General features: G+C 44.3%; 1 protein-coding gene across 3 annotated transcripts; it reads right to left on the reverse strand.

Moving 5' to 3' along the window:
• Positions 1–362: 362 nt before the first annotated feature.
• On the reverse strand, positions 363–15,165 carry POLR3C (RNA polymerase III subunit C). Of its 3 annotated transcripts, none has more exons than XM_078624415.1 (15): positions 15,082–15,165; positions 12,337–12,504; positions 11,032–11,302; positions 9,889–10,062; positions 9,264–9,340; positions 8,900–9,004; positions 7,994–8,086; positions 7,776–7,856; positions 7,589–7,640; positions 7,131–7,191; positions 6,099–6,249; positions 5,234–5,335; positions 4,645–4,694; positions 3,609–3,758; positions 363–2,028 (listed from the first exon to the last, which is right to left on the reverse strand). In XM_078624415.1, exons 2-15 carry the CDS (start codon positions 12,481–12,483, stop codon positions 1,950–1,952), a joined length of 1,593 nt encoding a protein of 530 aa, XP_078480541.1. In that variant the 5' UTR covers positions 12,484–12,504; positions 15,082–15,165; the 3' UTR covers positions 363–1,949. The 3 variants fall into 3 exon arrangements, with proteins under 3 accessions (XP_078480541.1, XP_078480524.1, XP_078480532.1); XM_078624398.1 differs by having other exon boundaries at positions 14,781–15,159; XM_078624406.1 differs by lacking the exon at positions 12,337–12,504 and having other exon boundaries at positions 14,781–15,158.
• Between the last annotated feature and the right edge of the window lie 786 nt (positions 15,166–15,951).

Raw genomic sequence — 15,951 nt, forward strand, 5'->3', positions numbered from 1 at the left:
TTACGTAAAATGTCACAATGGTGCATGGTTATCCTTTGTCAGATGAATGATGGTGCCACACACCGACCTACGCAATAATTGAAAGTGAAAGCGGTGAATGTTGCGACGGTGCAGTTGTGAAATTCACCAATCTTCTTTGAATATTCACACAGTACCAATTACATTCAATCATACCGTGTTACTTATTTATATTCATGAGTTATCTCGAAGATGGGGGGGGGGGGTAACAGGACATTCTGCACAACCTGTTCACGTGTCTGCAGAGTATTAGCATACGCCAAGTGTACGAAGGCACACCGTCAAAGTGTTTGAAGGCTGTTCGACCTTACATGTTTTAAAATAGATTTGCAAATGTACAGACATTTAATTAACGTATTTTCAGTTTTATTCGCAAAAATTAACAGGAAACATTTTGGGTTTTTTTTCTTTCACCCTGGGGCAGGAAAGTTTATGTTCCAGTGTACCATTAAATTATCAGCAAAGTTCAACCTGAAATGTTGAGAGCTACATGATATATACCAATCACCGGCAAGCAGCCGTGACCTGTCCACTGCTGTATTAAGGAATCCCGAAGCTACCACCATCATCTCTCGTGGTCGCATTATGCAACAATCCATCGAGCGAGCCTGCACACGAGCCATTCATTCTAGATTTGAAGCTTTCGTGACTGCAAGGATTCATACTCTTAGGTTTTTTCTGTAAAGTCACGTAGGTAAAAAATACAATTAAAAGTTAATAAAATAATAGAAATAAAATACTTGATGCAGTAATTTTAGCTGTGACGGTCCCACCTGATGACGGAGACTTGTGTTGCCTCCGAAACGTCGTGATTTATTATTTTATTTCCATTATTACTTTTATTAACTTTTAATAAATTTTTTACCTACGTGACTTCACCGAAAAAAACCTAAGAGTATGGAGCCATTCATTGCTCCATTTCTGTGGTGTACAGTATGTGTTCACTCCTTTGGCTGCCACACTGTTATTTGTTTCGACCACTGGCCAACATTATTTTTTACGCTGCGTAAATTCAAATTGTAGACGTCCGCTTTCGGACGGAGAAGCACATGCCGAGTGAATGTGAACCAAAAAAACACAATTCAGGGCTAAGCTTTGTTCGGTTGTACGATTTTCACAAATGCTGCCATGGCCGTGAACGCAACCGACACCTGTCACACAGTACCAGCCCTGAAATATGACACCGCAGTTATCGTTAGAGATGCTTTTTCAACTGAGGAAATGGTAAGCTAACAGAGTGGACAATGGCCTTTCTTTAGAGCAGATACACAGAGGGAAAGGCAAACGAGCGTGACTTGTGAGAGACCATATTTTGCGATGTGACGTCTCAAGACTAAAACATTAACAAAAGACAAAATAGTTTGGCCGGGAAACAGTGCCAAAGCGTTCCTCTACCCCTGCCAACACCACCTTTTACATTAATTAAAAAATTCAATCAAATATTGCCACTTTCCTCTTTTTCAGATGGCACTCAAGGGGGCGTCGAGCATGATGCGGGCCGTTAGCAGTACCACCGCGGGCCTTAGCGGGGTCCTCCAAAGCAAATATTGCAGCGCGGCAGGAAGGGCGTGGGGCCGTGCATGCTTCCTGGCAAATATCAGCCCACGGGAGTGTAAATTTCAAAATTTTGTAAGACTTTTACAGAAACTCCCAAACTCAAACAAACCATCAGTCACAGCTGGGTTTGCCTGAATTAAGTCTCTCTCGGTGGAAGCGTCGCCAACTTCAGAACACTACCTTTTGTGTATATATTTTTTTCAACAGATATTATTGAGCAGGTGCAACGTGCAGCAAGATGTATTGGGTGTTGACTGAGATTTCTGTTGGCCTTCGGAAACGTTACAACACGTGTTGACAGAATTCTCCACTTCTCAACTGCAGGAGTCGATGCGTGGGCTTGAAACAGCACGGGTCCCTGGAGCGCGTAGCGGTCACTGCGGCCGTGATGCCTGCAGGAAGGTCTCCAGCAGGAAGACCGTCTCGTCCACCTGCATCTCACTCTTGTCGAGCCTGCAGGTAGCGCACGGGGAGCGACGCGTCCACGCTCACTCTCAGCCAAATTCCTTCCCATTTAAACGCAAGACATTCACAGTGCCAAGAGCTTTGTTATTTGATACCTGATTTCACTTCACATATCAAAAAATATGTATTTAATAAGAGCTCCATAAGATCTGTAAAATGACGAAGAGTACAGCATGCTGGAAGCTGAACTGTCACAGAAGGCAAATGTAAATGTAGCATGCGATGATTTGTCTACGAAACTAGAATTGTAATAAGCTGTATTTGTCAGACTTTGTTTACTTAAACGGGAGAGGCCACAGCAGTGACAGATGGCCCAGCGCAAGCTCAAGCACATCGTATCTCAGCCCAATGTATGTATGTATTGAACTTCTCTCGCACCTAGCTTTAAAACTAATTTACTAGATTGAAAACTCATCTCTTTATAAATGCTTTTTGTGTTTAGTTTGTTGTCCTTCCCCCGCACCTCCGATGAGCACGGTTGGTTACGTACGGTGCAAAAGAAATCCAATGTAAATACACAGAACCGTGCGAATTGGAGATGAGCACGGTTGGTTCCAATTGGTCCCAATTGCCCAGTGCACGTTCCCATGTTCAACCCGAAAAAAATAATGAGCATGTTCAAAAAAAAAAACTAAACCACTGTGTTTGTTCCCAATGTTATCTTGTTTTTGCGATTTTAGGTGTCATCTCATTCGACGAAGCATCCATTTGAATCTCTCACAGAGCAGTGCGCAACTCCTCATAAAATGGATCGGCTCATTGAAGCAAATGTTGCAGAACTGCATCTGAGATCTCTGCAAGTGGCTTCTGGTCTACACATTAGGGCAGCACATTCCCACACGCACATCCAAATGAGAGTAATGGTCGTTGCATGACTGATAAATATCTGTATATTTTATTTGCACGATTGATATTTTCGATTCTCAGAGATGAAAATTAGTTAAAGTGCAAAACCAATTTGAATGGAATGGGTTTTACGTGCAGTCATTGGTGACCAGGCTGAGAACATCAACTTGAGAACCCAGTTAATTCACCATCAACTCACAGAATCCAGTAGACTGGATTCAAACTTTGCTTCTCAGTAGTGCCTGATCAGCATTCTGACCTGGCCACCTAAGGAAATCAAAATGCTTTCTCTCTTTTGGCTCATGGATTGGATCCCGACCCTGATGCCTGTATATTTGGAGTTTGCATGTGCTCCCCGTGGCCACCAAGATACTTCTCCGGGTCCTCCGGTTTTTCCCTCCACATTTAGAAACGTGCGTTGCGAGTATTTGGGTGCTAGAAGCTGCGTCACAATGAGCAACTATGTTGAGCTATCGTTTGTGGCCAGGTTGCTTCTGAAAAAGAGCTAAATAGCTGAGTGGGCCTTACCTGGTCAAGTAAAAGTTTCTTTTTTTAGTCTTAGCAGGGGAGACAAAGCACCAGGCCACGGCCAACCATCACAAATCCTGCAGCCTGCATGGTACTTAGTTACTTAGTTAGTTACTTAGTTACCCTAACCACACCCCACCCCCCATTCTATCTTGCCATGCCTGGGACTGTCCCCCCTCCCACCCCCCCCTTACTTGTTGACGGTGCGCTTGAGATTTTCCAGCTGCTGGCGCTCGGTGGCTGTGATCATCTCCTCGATCTCCTGAAGCTGGGCCTCGTCGGCACCAGACGCCTGCACCGATGCTAGGATCGCCTCGATGCGCTGGGCCTTCTCCAAGAGGCGTCTGTGGGTGTGGAGCGCACGGCAGATGATGCAGCAGCAAGATAGGGCGTGGAATGTTTCACCCGCCACCCCCCACCACCATCCCCGCCTAAATGCAAGCTATTTGAAGAATTGTCGCAATTCCGAGGTGCATTTCAATGGTCTCATTGTCATAGTCTCGTTTGTTGTTTCTCATTTGTTCTGTGTTTATTTGCTCCGTTAGACAATTCTTTTTAAACCAAGTAAAGCCCACTCAGCTATGGGCTCTTTCAGCGGCGACCTGGCCACATGTGATAGCTCAATCAAGTGGCTTATTGTCATATGTGGGAACTTATAGAAGGCAAAATGTATAAATCTTGACTTAAAGCTTTTGTGACTGCAGGAATTCCTATTCTTTGCGTCTTTCGGTAAAGCCACGTGGATAGAAGAAAAAACAAAAGACCGAAATAATATTCTAAATGTATGTTTCTAAATGAGGGAAAAACCAGAGGACCAGGAGAAAAATCCACATGACCACAGTGGAAGAACACGCCAACTCCAAACATACAGGCATCAGGATCGGGGTCGAACCCTCCTGTGTAGCAGGCGAGGGAGATAAGATATCGCCAAATGTCACATTAATCTACGATATGCATATGATTTGCATAAATGGTAAACAACCAATACTCACACACATGAGTTGATGCATGTATAATGAGTAGATTTAATTTAATCAATGAACAAATGCATAGTTACATTCTTATGAACAGATGCAGGCTGCTATGGTTTACACGTTGAAAGGCAATACACTCCTTTTAATTTATTCAACGAGGTCGTCTTACCAGTACATTTCAACAGCAAGCTCCATTTTCACAACTTTCGTTTTTTTTACCCAAAATAATTGTGCCACATGGTTTAACGTCACTCACTTGTTCTCTTTAGTTTCATGGTGCCGTCTTGCGATAAGATTCGTCACAGTCTGGGGGGAAAAAACATTAATTAGTTATAACTGGTGAAATTAATCACACTCTGGGGCAGATTCACAGATTGACCGAAGCACATCACCTTGGAGATTTACAACATCATAGTTAACAAAGAAAAAGGCATGTTTTTGCCAAAAATGTAACGAAAAGCAACAATTTGCTCACAGTTGTGCCCCATATATCGGAGGTGACCAATGACCAAATCACCTTCTAAGCTGAACACGGTTTAGCCTGGATAGCGCCTGGATGGGTTATCATTACACACAGTATATTGTTTGTTACAGGCTGTGGGGCAATGTATTCGATGCTCCCACAGCTACGTTTCCCACCTTCACCATCCCCCGACTGACCAGCGTGAAGTATGGTTAAATTACCCCCACGACTCACATGGAGTGTGGGAGTGGCCCTCATTCTGCAGTGGATTTACAAAGGTCTGTACATGTACATATTTGAGGTGGGAGAATGTATGGCTCAACATGCAGCATATATAGTGCAGCACCAACTTCGCTCTACGTGTCCAGATGGGGGCCCTCACCTTGTAGCACCTCTGCAAGATGAACCGTGCCGTCTGTTCCACGTTCACCGTGTACAGGTAGAACGTGCGCGCGGGAGCGTAGTCCGCCGCCTTGGGGATCTCCTGCGCATCAGACGATAAGACCGCCCAACGTGAGGCCATCGCGAGACCGCACGCTACTCGGTCAAACCACTCGCCCGCTTGGCTGGATCATGCGCGTCTCTGATCGCTTCGTCTATGCCAGGGTTCGGGAACACGCGGCCCACGAGCCGGATGCAGCCCGCAACTTTATTTAATACGGCCCATAGCCACATGATGCCTATCATTTTAAAACGGTGTGCAAATGGCCATTATATTATCTATTGCTGCAAGCATCTTAGCCGCACTAATCGGATAAGGTTAATATATTCAACCTAGCATCACTTGCGGAGTGGTAGCTCCTGCAATCTCTCATTTACTTGATACAGCTGTCGTGGCTGTGACGGTTCCACCTGAAGACGGAAGCTTGTGTTGCCTCCGAAACGTCGTGATTTTTTATTTATTTTACTCTTATTAATTTTAATGTTTTTACCTACGTGACTTTACCGAAAAAACCTAAGAATATGAATCCTTGCAGTCACGAAAGCTTCAAATCTAGAATCTTTCGGTAAAGTCACGTAGAAGGGAAATAATAAAATAATATAAAACAATAAAAATTCTCACGACGTTTCGACTGCAACACAAGCAATCATCATCGGGTGTGAAATTCACGGAAATAATTTTTTTTATTGTTTTATATTTATATTATTTTATTATTTCCCTTCTACGTGACTTTACCGAAAGAACCAAGCATAAGGAAAACGTTCCCCAACCCTTTTCAATGCGGTGAACTGGGCCCTGTACTCACTTGCAGAGTGACAAAGTTCTGCGAGACCATCGTGTACAGCATCTCCTTGGCCTCCTTGGCCGGAATCATGGCGAAGTCTTCCACTTGCTTCTGTTCCAGATGCCGCTTTTGCAGGAGCAGACGGAAGATGCGAGCTGCCCGGGAACCAAACCTGTGGTGAGAACGCGGTGGGGCACAGCCCCGACCAAGCTAAGAGGGCAGAAACGACATCCTCAATGCGCCCAACACGGCAAGTCCTGACGAAAGTGCGTACAGTGATACCTCGGTTCACGAACTTCATTCGTGAACTGACTCTGGTCGCGAACCGAATTGGTCGTGAACCGAGGCACATTTTCCCATAGGGTTCAATGTAAATCCGGTTAATCCGTTCTGACCTTTTTTTTTGGTTTTTGAAGCACAAAAATATGAAACAAATTACAATACACATTAGTACTGTACAGTATAGTAATGTATAAAGAGAGAACACTAACCTTGCTTGAGATGACTTCAGTAAGCACTCAAACGGGTGAACTGTACAATACAGTAAGTACATTATTGTACAGTACAGTAATACAGTACAGTACTGTATGTGCTAAAAAGCACACCAAAAATCAAAAAGTCACTGAAAGTGTCTTCACAGTACTCACAGTACTTATTTCTGTGTCTCTGCTTCTCTCCACGATCTTCCTACAGGAAGTCACGACCATGTGACAGCCTGGAATTAGCATAAAAATGGCCGCGGCTCCTGTTCGTGAACCGAAGCGGAGTTCGTGAACCGGAGCATATTTTTATGAACTTTTCTGTTCGTGAACCGAGTTGTTCGTGAACAGAAGCGGAGTTCGTGAACCGGAGCATATTTTTATGAACTTTTCTGTTCGTGAACCGAGCTGTTCGTGAACCGAAGCGGAGTTCGTGAACCGGAGCATATTTTTATGAAATTTTCTGTTCGTGAACCGAGTTGTTCGTGAACAGAAGCGGAGTTCGTGAACCGAGGTATCACTGTATTTGAAGCCTCTGTGAAGGGAAAATAAGTAAATGTTTGCAAAGTCTTACCTTTCTTGCACGATGGATTCCAACGTACATCGGGCCATGGTTTTCAGAGATTTTAGCAAATCTGAGATTGAGTTAATGAATTAAGGGTTGGTATTGCTGTGCAATGCAGTTGATGATTGGAAAACATACAGTTCATAAATTGAACCCCCTGGAAAGTTAAATACATTAAATGTGCACTCGGAATATTCAGCAGTCAGCTATAACTTAAGAAAGTTAGTGTTTGACCATTATCAAAATACAAGCCACATGTGAAAGTGCATTTAAAATGCACAAAAAAAAATCTTGTTTTGCATATATTTGTAACGTCCTACGATAACAATCACATTTAAGCTTTCATTTTGTCACGTTTTGTCCGTTAATGTTAAGTTACCTGGTTCCTTGGCTCTGACATCATAAAAACAAGCACTTTGGATTGCACCTCACTTTCACAAAGTTCCACACAGTCATGAAGAGGATACTAACAATGAATGTTCCACCTCCACTCTCGCCAGACTTGGTCACAAACTCCATCTGAAATGGAAAACACGGCCAAGTCCTACTTCGAGTTTTTCATACCAAAAAAATATTAATGAATACCAATATAAAAACCAGTGTTGAGGCCTCTATAAAAATAAAAAAAAATAACTGAATGTGACAGATGCTTACCGGATCATCTGCCAGCAGACTCAGATACTGGTCCAACACTGGCTTCGTCATGCCATACTCCGGTGGGAGGGACCGGAAAATCTACCAGACATCCAAGTATCACGACGGGCAAGCGAGCACTTGTTTTCAGAACTCTCAACCATAAGAGACGGACGTTCACAAGAAGCCAGGGGTTTTAAGAACCAGGAAAAGCGACATCTGAGCGGTGCAGTGGTCACCTCGGTTGATGCGAGCAGCTGGGTGAAGGCCGTGTTGGGTGGCGTCGTCAACTCACTCATCCGCAGCATGGTTCTCACGATCTCGCCTGCTGTCTAAAAAATGTAATATATAAACACACACACGTTACCGACATGCAAACACACCAACTGCAAACTCTCTCACTATTCAACCGTCCTCAGGTGAAGACCAGGTCTGTTGGGGAGACAGCGTCAGACAGCGTCAGACAGCGTCAGACGCTGTCTCCCCAACAGACCTGGTCTTCACCTGAGGACGGCTGCTTGCGTTGAAGCCGAAACGTCGTGAGAATTATTTTATTATGTTTTATTTTTATTATTTTATTACTTCCCTTCTACGTGACTTTACCGAAAGAACCAAGAAAATTAATCCCTGCAGTCACGAAAGCTTTAAATCGAAATCTCTCACTATTTTTTTATGGTACCGTTGTTTCAATTGATGGTTGTACTTAAAATGTAATGAATGTCATTTTTCTAAAACCTGCATGGTTCATTCAATTCATCCTGCTCACATATCCACAATGCATGTTTTGTTTCCAATGAGCAGAAGTGCTCATTTGCCAATTCATTTATTCTTTACGCCTTTAAAGTAGGTTTTCATCTGTAAAAAATGCAACTATTAATGTTCTTAAATGAATATCATTTATACATTAATATGTTGTTTAGAACATAATTATATTACGGGGGGATCTTTGTAAAATAGGTACACAGGTGAGCCTACCGCCCGTACCCGCACTTTAAACAAAGCGACTTATTCACAGTGACACAAAAAAAATACCACAATGAAACTTTAAGCTCTAAAGCCGCTATTTGTAAATGCACTACCTGCATATGCCTTCTTTCGTTCGAAAATCCTAACAACGATTAAGCGTGGAGATACCTCGACCAGACCTTGTCTAATTTGCTGGCCACGGCACTGACGATGGCCTGGTTGTGGAAATGCTGGTGGAAACGTTCAAAGTTGACCCTCCAGTAGATTCCATCATCAGGAAGTGGCTGCAGAAAGAAATGTGCAGAGAAGATCACACAAGTGGGAAACCATTTAGATAAGTATTCTTTGCAACGGAGACCTCAATTAAAAAAGGAAAATGAGGTAAAAATCTGCAGATAAGTCCACAACCTACTTGCCGACTGATTTTTACCAACACCTATTTGTCCTCCAAGTGGGTTATATTACAGGAACTGAGTTCTGTGCAACTCACCATTGGCCTTGTACTATAACAGTCCACAAGGTGCATATCAGAAGAGACGTTACCTCCTCGACTTTCCTCTTTTTCGCCGGGTGTGCATCCAAATCGTCACTGTCAGCAGAGAGGCGCCGTTTCCCATGCCCTGCAGTGGCACAACGGACGGGCAGCCACACGGTCAAATCTCTTACCAGGGACGATGTCTAGCGTGCCACGGCATACTGCACTGGAAATGTTAATGCTCTACTCACTAGGTAATTACATATCCTAACCATCGAACAAAGACGGCCACTACATCGCACGCTTTCAGATGCGCCTCTGCGGCCGTCTGGAACGCTCTTCCTTCCAATATCAGGAAGACACTGGAGCTATGCACTATTAAATCTAAAATTAAAACTTACTTCTTTAGAACTGCTTTTCGTGTTTAATTTGTTGCCCTTTCCCCGCACCTCTGATTAGCATGGTTGGCCACGTATGGTGCAAAAGAAATTCAACATACATATTTATTACACACGGATGCCATTAATACGTTACTTTAAAAGTTTGTGAATCATTTGAAAATATTAGCAAGAGCAATGGACTTGATGTTGCCGAATTGAGTTCGAGAGTGTGCCCATGTCCTATTCTTAACTTTTAGAAAGCTAACTCCATGAACCATCTCTTGTTAGCGATCCATATTCTGCAAGTGCGCACCGATTAGAGGAATCTTGGGCACAGTGTACATGTCCTTCTCGTTGGAGACCAGCGTGGGGGCAGCCTCTGGACGGGCACCCTCCTCCTTCCCCGACAGCCACCGCTGCAGGAAGTGTGTGTTCACCAGGTTTGTGAACGCCGCAGCTACGTCGCTGTACTCCACCGTCTTGCCTTCTGCAACGTGGAGATGAGGGGGAACAAAAACTTACAGCATGTGCACTAGTTTCATATTTGCCAATTGGATGAAGTTCATATAAAAAAATTACAAAAATGTTAGCCTTCTTTAACCGACAAATGTGTTGCAAAGAGTGATTCAGTAAAGCCGTGTTTTTATCCATGTTTTTAACTCGCTTTCTACAAATACATGCACTGCAGTGATTACTACAGTTTTCTTGGTTCCCTGCAGTCACGAAAGCTTTAAATCGAAATTACTACAGTTGTTTAGTGTTAGGATTGTTTACAATGACTTACAATACCATCACAATGATATAATGATGTGTCCAGGACCATTATCCATTTATCCAGGTGTGGTGATGATGCATGCCTGTGCTCCAGTGACCTCGTGGCAGGGCCGGTGGATTATACAGTGATGAATCATCACATGTGATGAATCATCACGTGATGAATCATCACATCATCACATGTGATGAATCATCACATCATCACATGTGATGAATCATCACATCATCACATGTGATGAATCATCACATGTGAAACCCCCACCTGCAGGGCAGCGAGGTGCCTAGGCTGATTATCAGAATGTTTGGCAAGATCCGTATTAAGCATTTGCACACCATAGGAGCAAACTGGAGTATCTGAAGCAAATCTACGGATGTGAAGGGAAAACACAATCCATTTTATACAGATAAAGTCAGTAACCTATCTGCTCGTCTGCCATCTCATAACATAATAGAGTTTTTTGGGTTAGATCGCGTAAATATGTTCCGTTAAAACCCACCACCACCCGACACAGCCAACTAGCAAGGGTTGTCACGTAAACATCTTACGTACGTGGCCATCTTCATATGATTCAGCAACCCTGCCTCAAAGCCACTGCACATTACAGATGCATTGCCACCACGGCACCATGGCAGCGACCTCTGGGGCCTTCACGGTAAGTGTCATCGAAGCAGCGTTGCGAACCGTCAGCGGTGCTGGCCATGCGGTCGGCAACGCGGCGCACGGCGGCGCTCATTGTGAGCTGCCCATGCTGCAGTGTCTCTTCGATCAGCAGTTCACCCGCGTCGCCGTACAGTGTCTTGGCGCAGTACACGTAGCGCGTGTAGCGCAGCATGCGTAGCATCGCAGCGTAATCCGCTGTGTACTCCACCCAGGTGGGACCGCTCACGCCACGCTTCCCCGTCTTGAACGACGCCATCCCATGCTGCAGCAACACGCACAGCGCCTTCTTCACCTGCCAGGACATGGAGAACCCGTTCCTGTGAGAAAATGCACTTTGCCCTGCATGTCCTGTTTAAAGTACTTCAGGGAGTGGAATGGTGGCCAGGTGGTTCAGAGTGCCGAGCTGGCAACGTAGAGACCTTGTGTTTGATCAAGGAAACTGCCTGAAATTGAACTAGATTTTCACGTGTAGCGAGTTTGTGGTCTTTGTCCGGTCGGCAATGACTGCACAAAAACCAACACCTTCTTGGTTCTTTCGGTAAAGTCACGTAGAAGGGAAGTAATAAAATAATAAAAATAAAACATAATAAAATAATTCTCACGACGTTTCGGCCACAACGCAAGCAGCCGTCCTCAGGTGAAAACCAGGTCTGTCGAGGCGACAACGTCGTGAGAATTATTTTATTATGTTTTATTTTTATTCTTTTATTACTTCCCTTCTACATGACTTTACCGAAAGAACCAAGAAGATGAATCCCTGCAGTCACGAAAGCTTTAAATCGAAAAAAACCAACACGTTAAATTGAGATCTGCACTGAATTTGGACAGATTACCAGCGATGAGAAGTACAAATATGGGTTTGAGTGTCATGTGACAAACATTACTGGATATTGCAGGGCATGTAGGAAATTGTTGACCCCTACTTTGTGGACCAGAGTTGAAGGGATCTCTGAGGTAGATGTGATATCTACTTCCGTGGGCTGTTCTTTAACGAGCAGTGAAAGATCCGAAGGGTAGCCGGGGGCTGTGACCCATACTTTTAAGAACACCAATCTGAGCCTAACTATGCTGGTGTGTGGTGTTAAAGTAAACAATTCTATGGCTAGCCCCAAATGTTACTGTAAAATCTGATCTCATATTGGTGTAATAAGCCTGCTTAGAGCCTCTTCGTAAACATTTTCCAAGTGAAAAGCCACTTAAGAGGAGGTCTTGTAAGTCTGAAGCGATGGTGGACTTGCGTAGATGGGTTCAAGGTGGTGGGTATATCGCGGCGAGTGAGCGAGTGGCACCGAGGACCACGACGTTTTGGCACACCCAGTCCATCACCTGGTCCAGGTTGAGGCCGGTGCCAAGGGCAACAAGGCGCAGCGGCTGCGGTCCCGTGTGCACCAGGTGAGTGCCGGCCCGTGATACCAACTCCCCAAAGTGCTCGCGCAGTAGCAGCTCACACAACCGCGTCTCCACCGCAGTCATGGTGGCGGGGCTTGGTGGTGACTGCACGCATGCATAAAGGGGAGTTTGATGCACAGTGTATGCGCCACACATACAGCTACCACATAATCCTACGTACGGTGTGAAAGAGGTTCAACGTAATCTAGATTTGAAATTTTCGTGACTGCAGGGATCCATACTCTTTGGTTCTTTCGGTAAAGTCACGTGACCTTACCGAAAGAACCAAAGAGTATAGGTTCAACATACATACACATGCTGGTTTAGCTCAGACAGTACCTTAGTGGGTGGACTCAACAGAGTAGGCGTAGCCTATAAGCAGTAGGCAGGGCCAATGTAATACAAGTTAGGCCATTAACTCTAGGCTTGGGTATATCAGAGCTTGGGAATGAGGTAAGGAGGTGCTGACAGTCAACCACGTGTTTCAATTGATCAATTGATCCTCAGATAGAAAAAGTGCTGGGCCACTTGTGCCATGCGTTTCAACATGAGATTAATGGCAGTACCCCGGTGGAATCGCTCAAACTGCTAATGTGCAGCTTGTGGCAGTGGCAATGGGTTGCTGCTATACTATCACTTATTAATCCGTAACATTTTCACCGATTCCCAAGACTCACTTTCAGGAGGGTTCTACTTTGAGATGTTATAGCATTTCTTATTGAGGTGTATTTTGCTCATGAGTGGAAAGGGGCCGTCCATAAATGACGTCACGCGATTTTGGACGATTTTTGACCCCCCCCCCCTCGTCACAGGGCGTCACAAAAAGTCAGACCCCCCCTAAAATATGACGTCACAAAGCTCTGCCCCCCCAAAAAAAATAAAACGTGCTTCAAATCGCTTTAAACTATTGTCATTGTAGTGCGTATTTAATGTGGCGCTGCACTCTGATGTTGTAGGAGAAAACATTTATCAAAAAGTAAATTTAATTCAGTAGAACGTGTTGTCTGTATTTATTGAAAGTTGCGCATTTTGATGTGACGTCACATTTATCACCCCCCCCCCCTCGTCACACATCGTCACAAATGTCTGACCCCCTCCCCCCCCTAGGTGCGTGACGTCATTTATGGACGGCCCCAAACGCGAATACCTGCAGAATCCGTACAAGGGGAAGAAACGCACAATTTCGGGCACAGGTTCACCAACCAACTTAATTTCCTGGTGACCTCACAACCTACAGCAGCGCTAACTAGAGGAATTCTGATACTACTGGATGCGAATAACGCGTCTTTAGTGCCAGTCAAATGTTACCGGGCCAATTTCAAAGTTTCCAACGCTTGTCCCACAGCCTACCCTACACAACCAAGAGACGTTGCTAAAAGTATAGAGATATAACACCATACGGTTTGGGGGCCGTCCATAAATGACATTACGCACCTGGGGGGGGGGGGGGTCAGACATTTGTGACTGTGTGACGAGGGGGGGGGGGGGTGAGAAATGTGACGTCACATCAAAATGCGTAACTTTAAATATAGACAACACGTTATACTTAATTAAATAGACTTTTTAATAAATGTTTTCTCTTACAACATCAGAGTACAGCGCCACATTAAATACACACTACAATGACAATAGTTTAAAGAGATTTGAAGCATGTTTTATATTTTTTTGGGGGGGGCAGAGCTTTGTGACGTCATATTTGAGGGTGGGGTCTGACTTTTTGTGACGCCGTGTGACGAGGGGGGGGGGTCAAAAATCGCCCAAAATCGCGTGACGTCATTTATGGACGGCCCCTTACCCATATTCTTCAGGTACATACGGCGTACATCCGTTTCAATACGGGCAGAATATTTGTGTTTATTTGTTTGTTTCTCCCTTGTGATGGGGACTTTGTAGGATGAACGTTGAGATTTATAAGGGCACGAGGTGACCAATAAGGTGTCTGAATTGGTCTGTAACGAGATAGGGCACTGATAAGGGGTTGGCAGTGTATGCAACACATCGTGATGTGAGGCTTACTTAATATCACTCAAGTTTGTTTATTCCGAAGACGTAGTGTTCGTAACGACAATACTACGATTTTAAGAGTTAATAATGTAATACATGTATTGTATATGGACAGTTATTTTGAGGATTCGGGAGGCAACATTGCAACGTACTGTATGTATAACAAGACAATTACAGTACAGTGTCTTGGTGTTTTAGGACATTGTTTATCATTGCAATATTGACATCCCGCGATGTACTTAAGGTAGTAACGTACATTCACGAGGATAATGATTGGTGTGTTGTTAATAAATGCCTAACAATATTGACAAAGATGTGTTTGTAAGAGCAAGCAACAACAATACATTGCCACTGTATTTAACACAGACAGTACTTACTTCTCACGCAGCACTCGGCGGGCGTTTTCCTATTTTCCTTCCCTCTGCATCAACAACGTGACCTAAATACCAACGCTACCGTGCCTTTTACATCGCACAAGAGAATAAACACTTTAAACTCGATAAGATTGTAAATGCCGTCGATATACTCTCCAGCACGCACCGGTGTTCACGCTGTACCAGTCACGAATTGGGCACGTTCTGTCGACGTGGCGGGTTTAACGACGCACTTAGATTTACGCGATCTAACACAAACAACAAATGTATAAAACTCTATTATAGATAAACTCCTTAAAGTTACCAAAGCCCCACGCGTATCATCCACGTGGCCACGTGCTCCATACACCACCGGGGTCGAATTCCCTAGACCGGGTGCGCCGATGCGGAGCGTCGAGGGCGCCCGATTGGTCGCCGTCGTCGGATGCGGCGAGCGTTCGTCCAATGGCGTGGCGCGACACGGAGGCCCCGCCCCCCGCCGCTCGCCTTATCCGCTCTGGGAAATCCAAATGTTTACGATTGCATCATCACATTAGTAATGTTTTTTTATTATTCGATGGTCTGAATCTGTGGTGTCAACAACAACAACAAAAACCTGTCAGTGGGTGGCGTTCATAAACGCTATTGGGAAACGTTGATGTGAAAAAAAGAATGCACCCGCAAACCCAAGATGTTATTAATAAATACAAATATGTTTTTATTTTATTTAAATTTAAATTTTATTTTTTTACGAACAAAACATCGAGCGATTTGATTGTTCAGCACACAATCAGTTCAGGTAATTTATACTCCCTATATAACACAGATTGACACTCTCTTAGCATCATGCGGCATTAACGCTGACACAGAAAACACAGTGCTGTTGCCAGGTAGGGGATATACACAGTAAAACCGTATTATTGTACAGTTTTTCAGGTCCATGCGTTGTACAGCCGTTTTAATACGGGCAACACAAAAAATGTGTCTTTGTGTTTCTCCCTTGTGATGGGGACTTTGTAGGACGAACGTTGAGATTTAATAAGGGACACGGGATGACCAATATGGTCTGAACTGGTCTGTAATAAGTTGGACACTGATAAGGGGTTTAAATGTATTGATAACGGCCCGTGGTTTTTCCGCTCCCACGTGAAACGGTTTAACAAACAAACAACGTGTATACCATTATTCTTGGTTC

Source organism: Lampetra planeri, chromosome 3, assembly GCF_965212315.1.
Source record: "Lampetra planeri chromosome 3, kcLamPlan1.2.h2, whole genome shotgun sequence".
In the NCBI taxonomy this organism is placed as follows: Eukaryota; Metazoa; Chordata; class Hyperoartia; order Petromyzontiformes; family Petromyzontidae; genus Lampetra; species Lampetra planeri.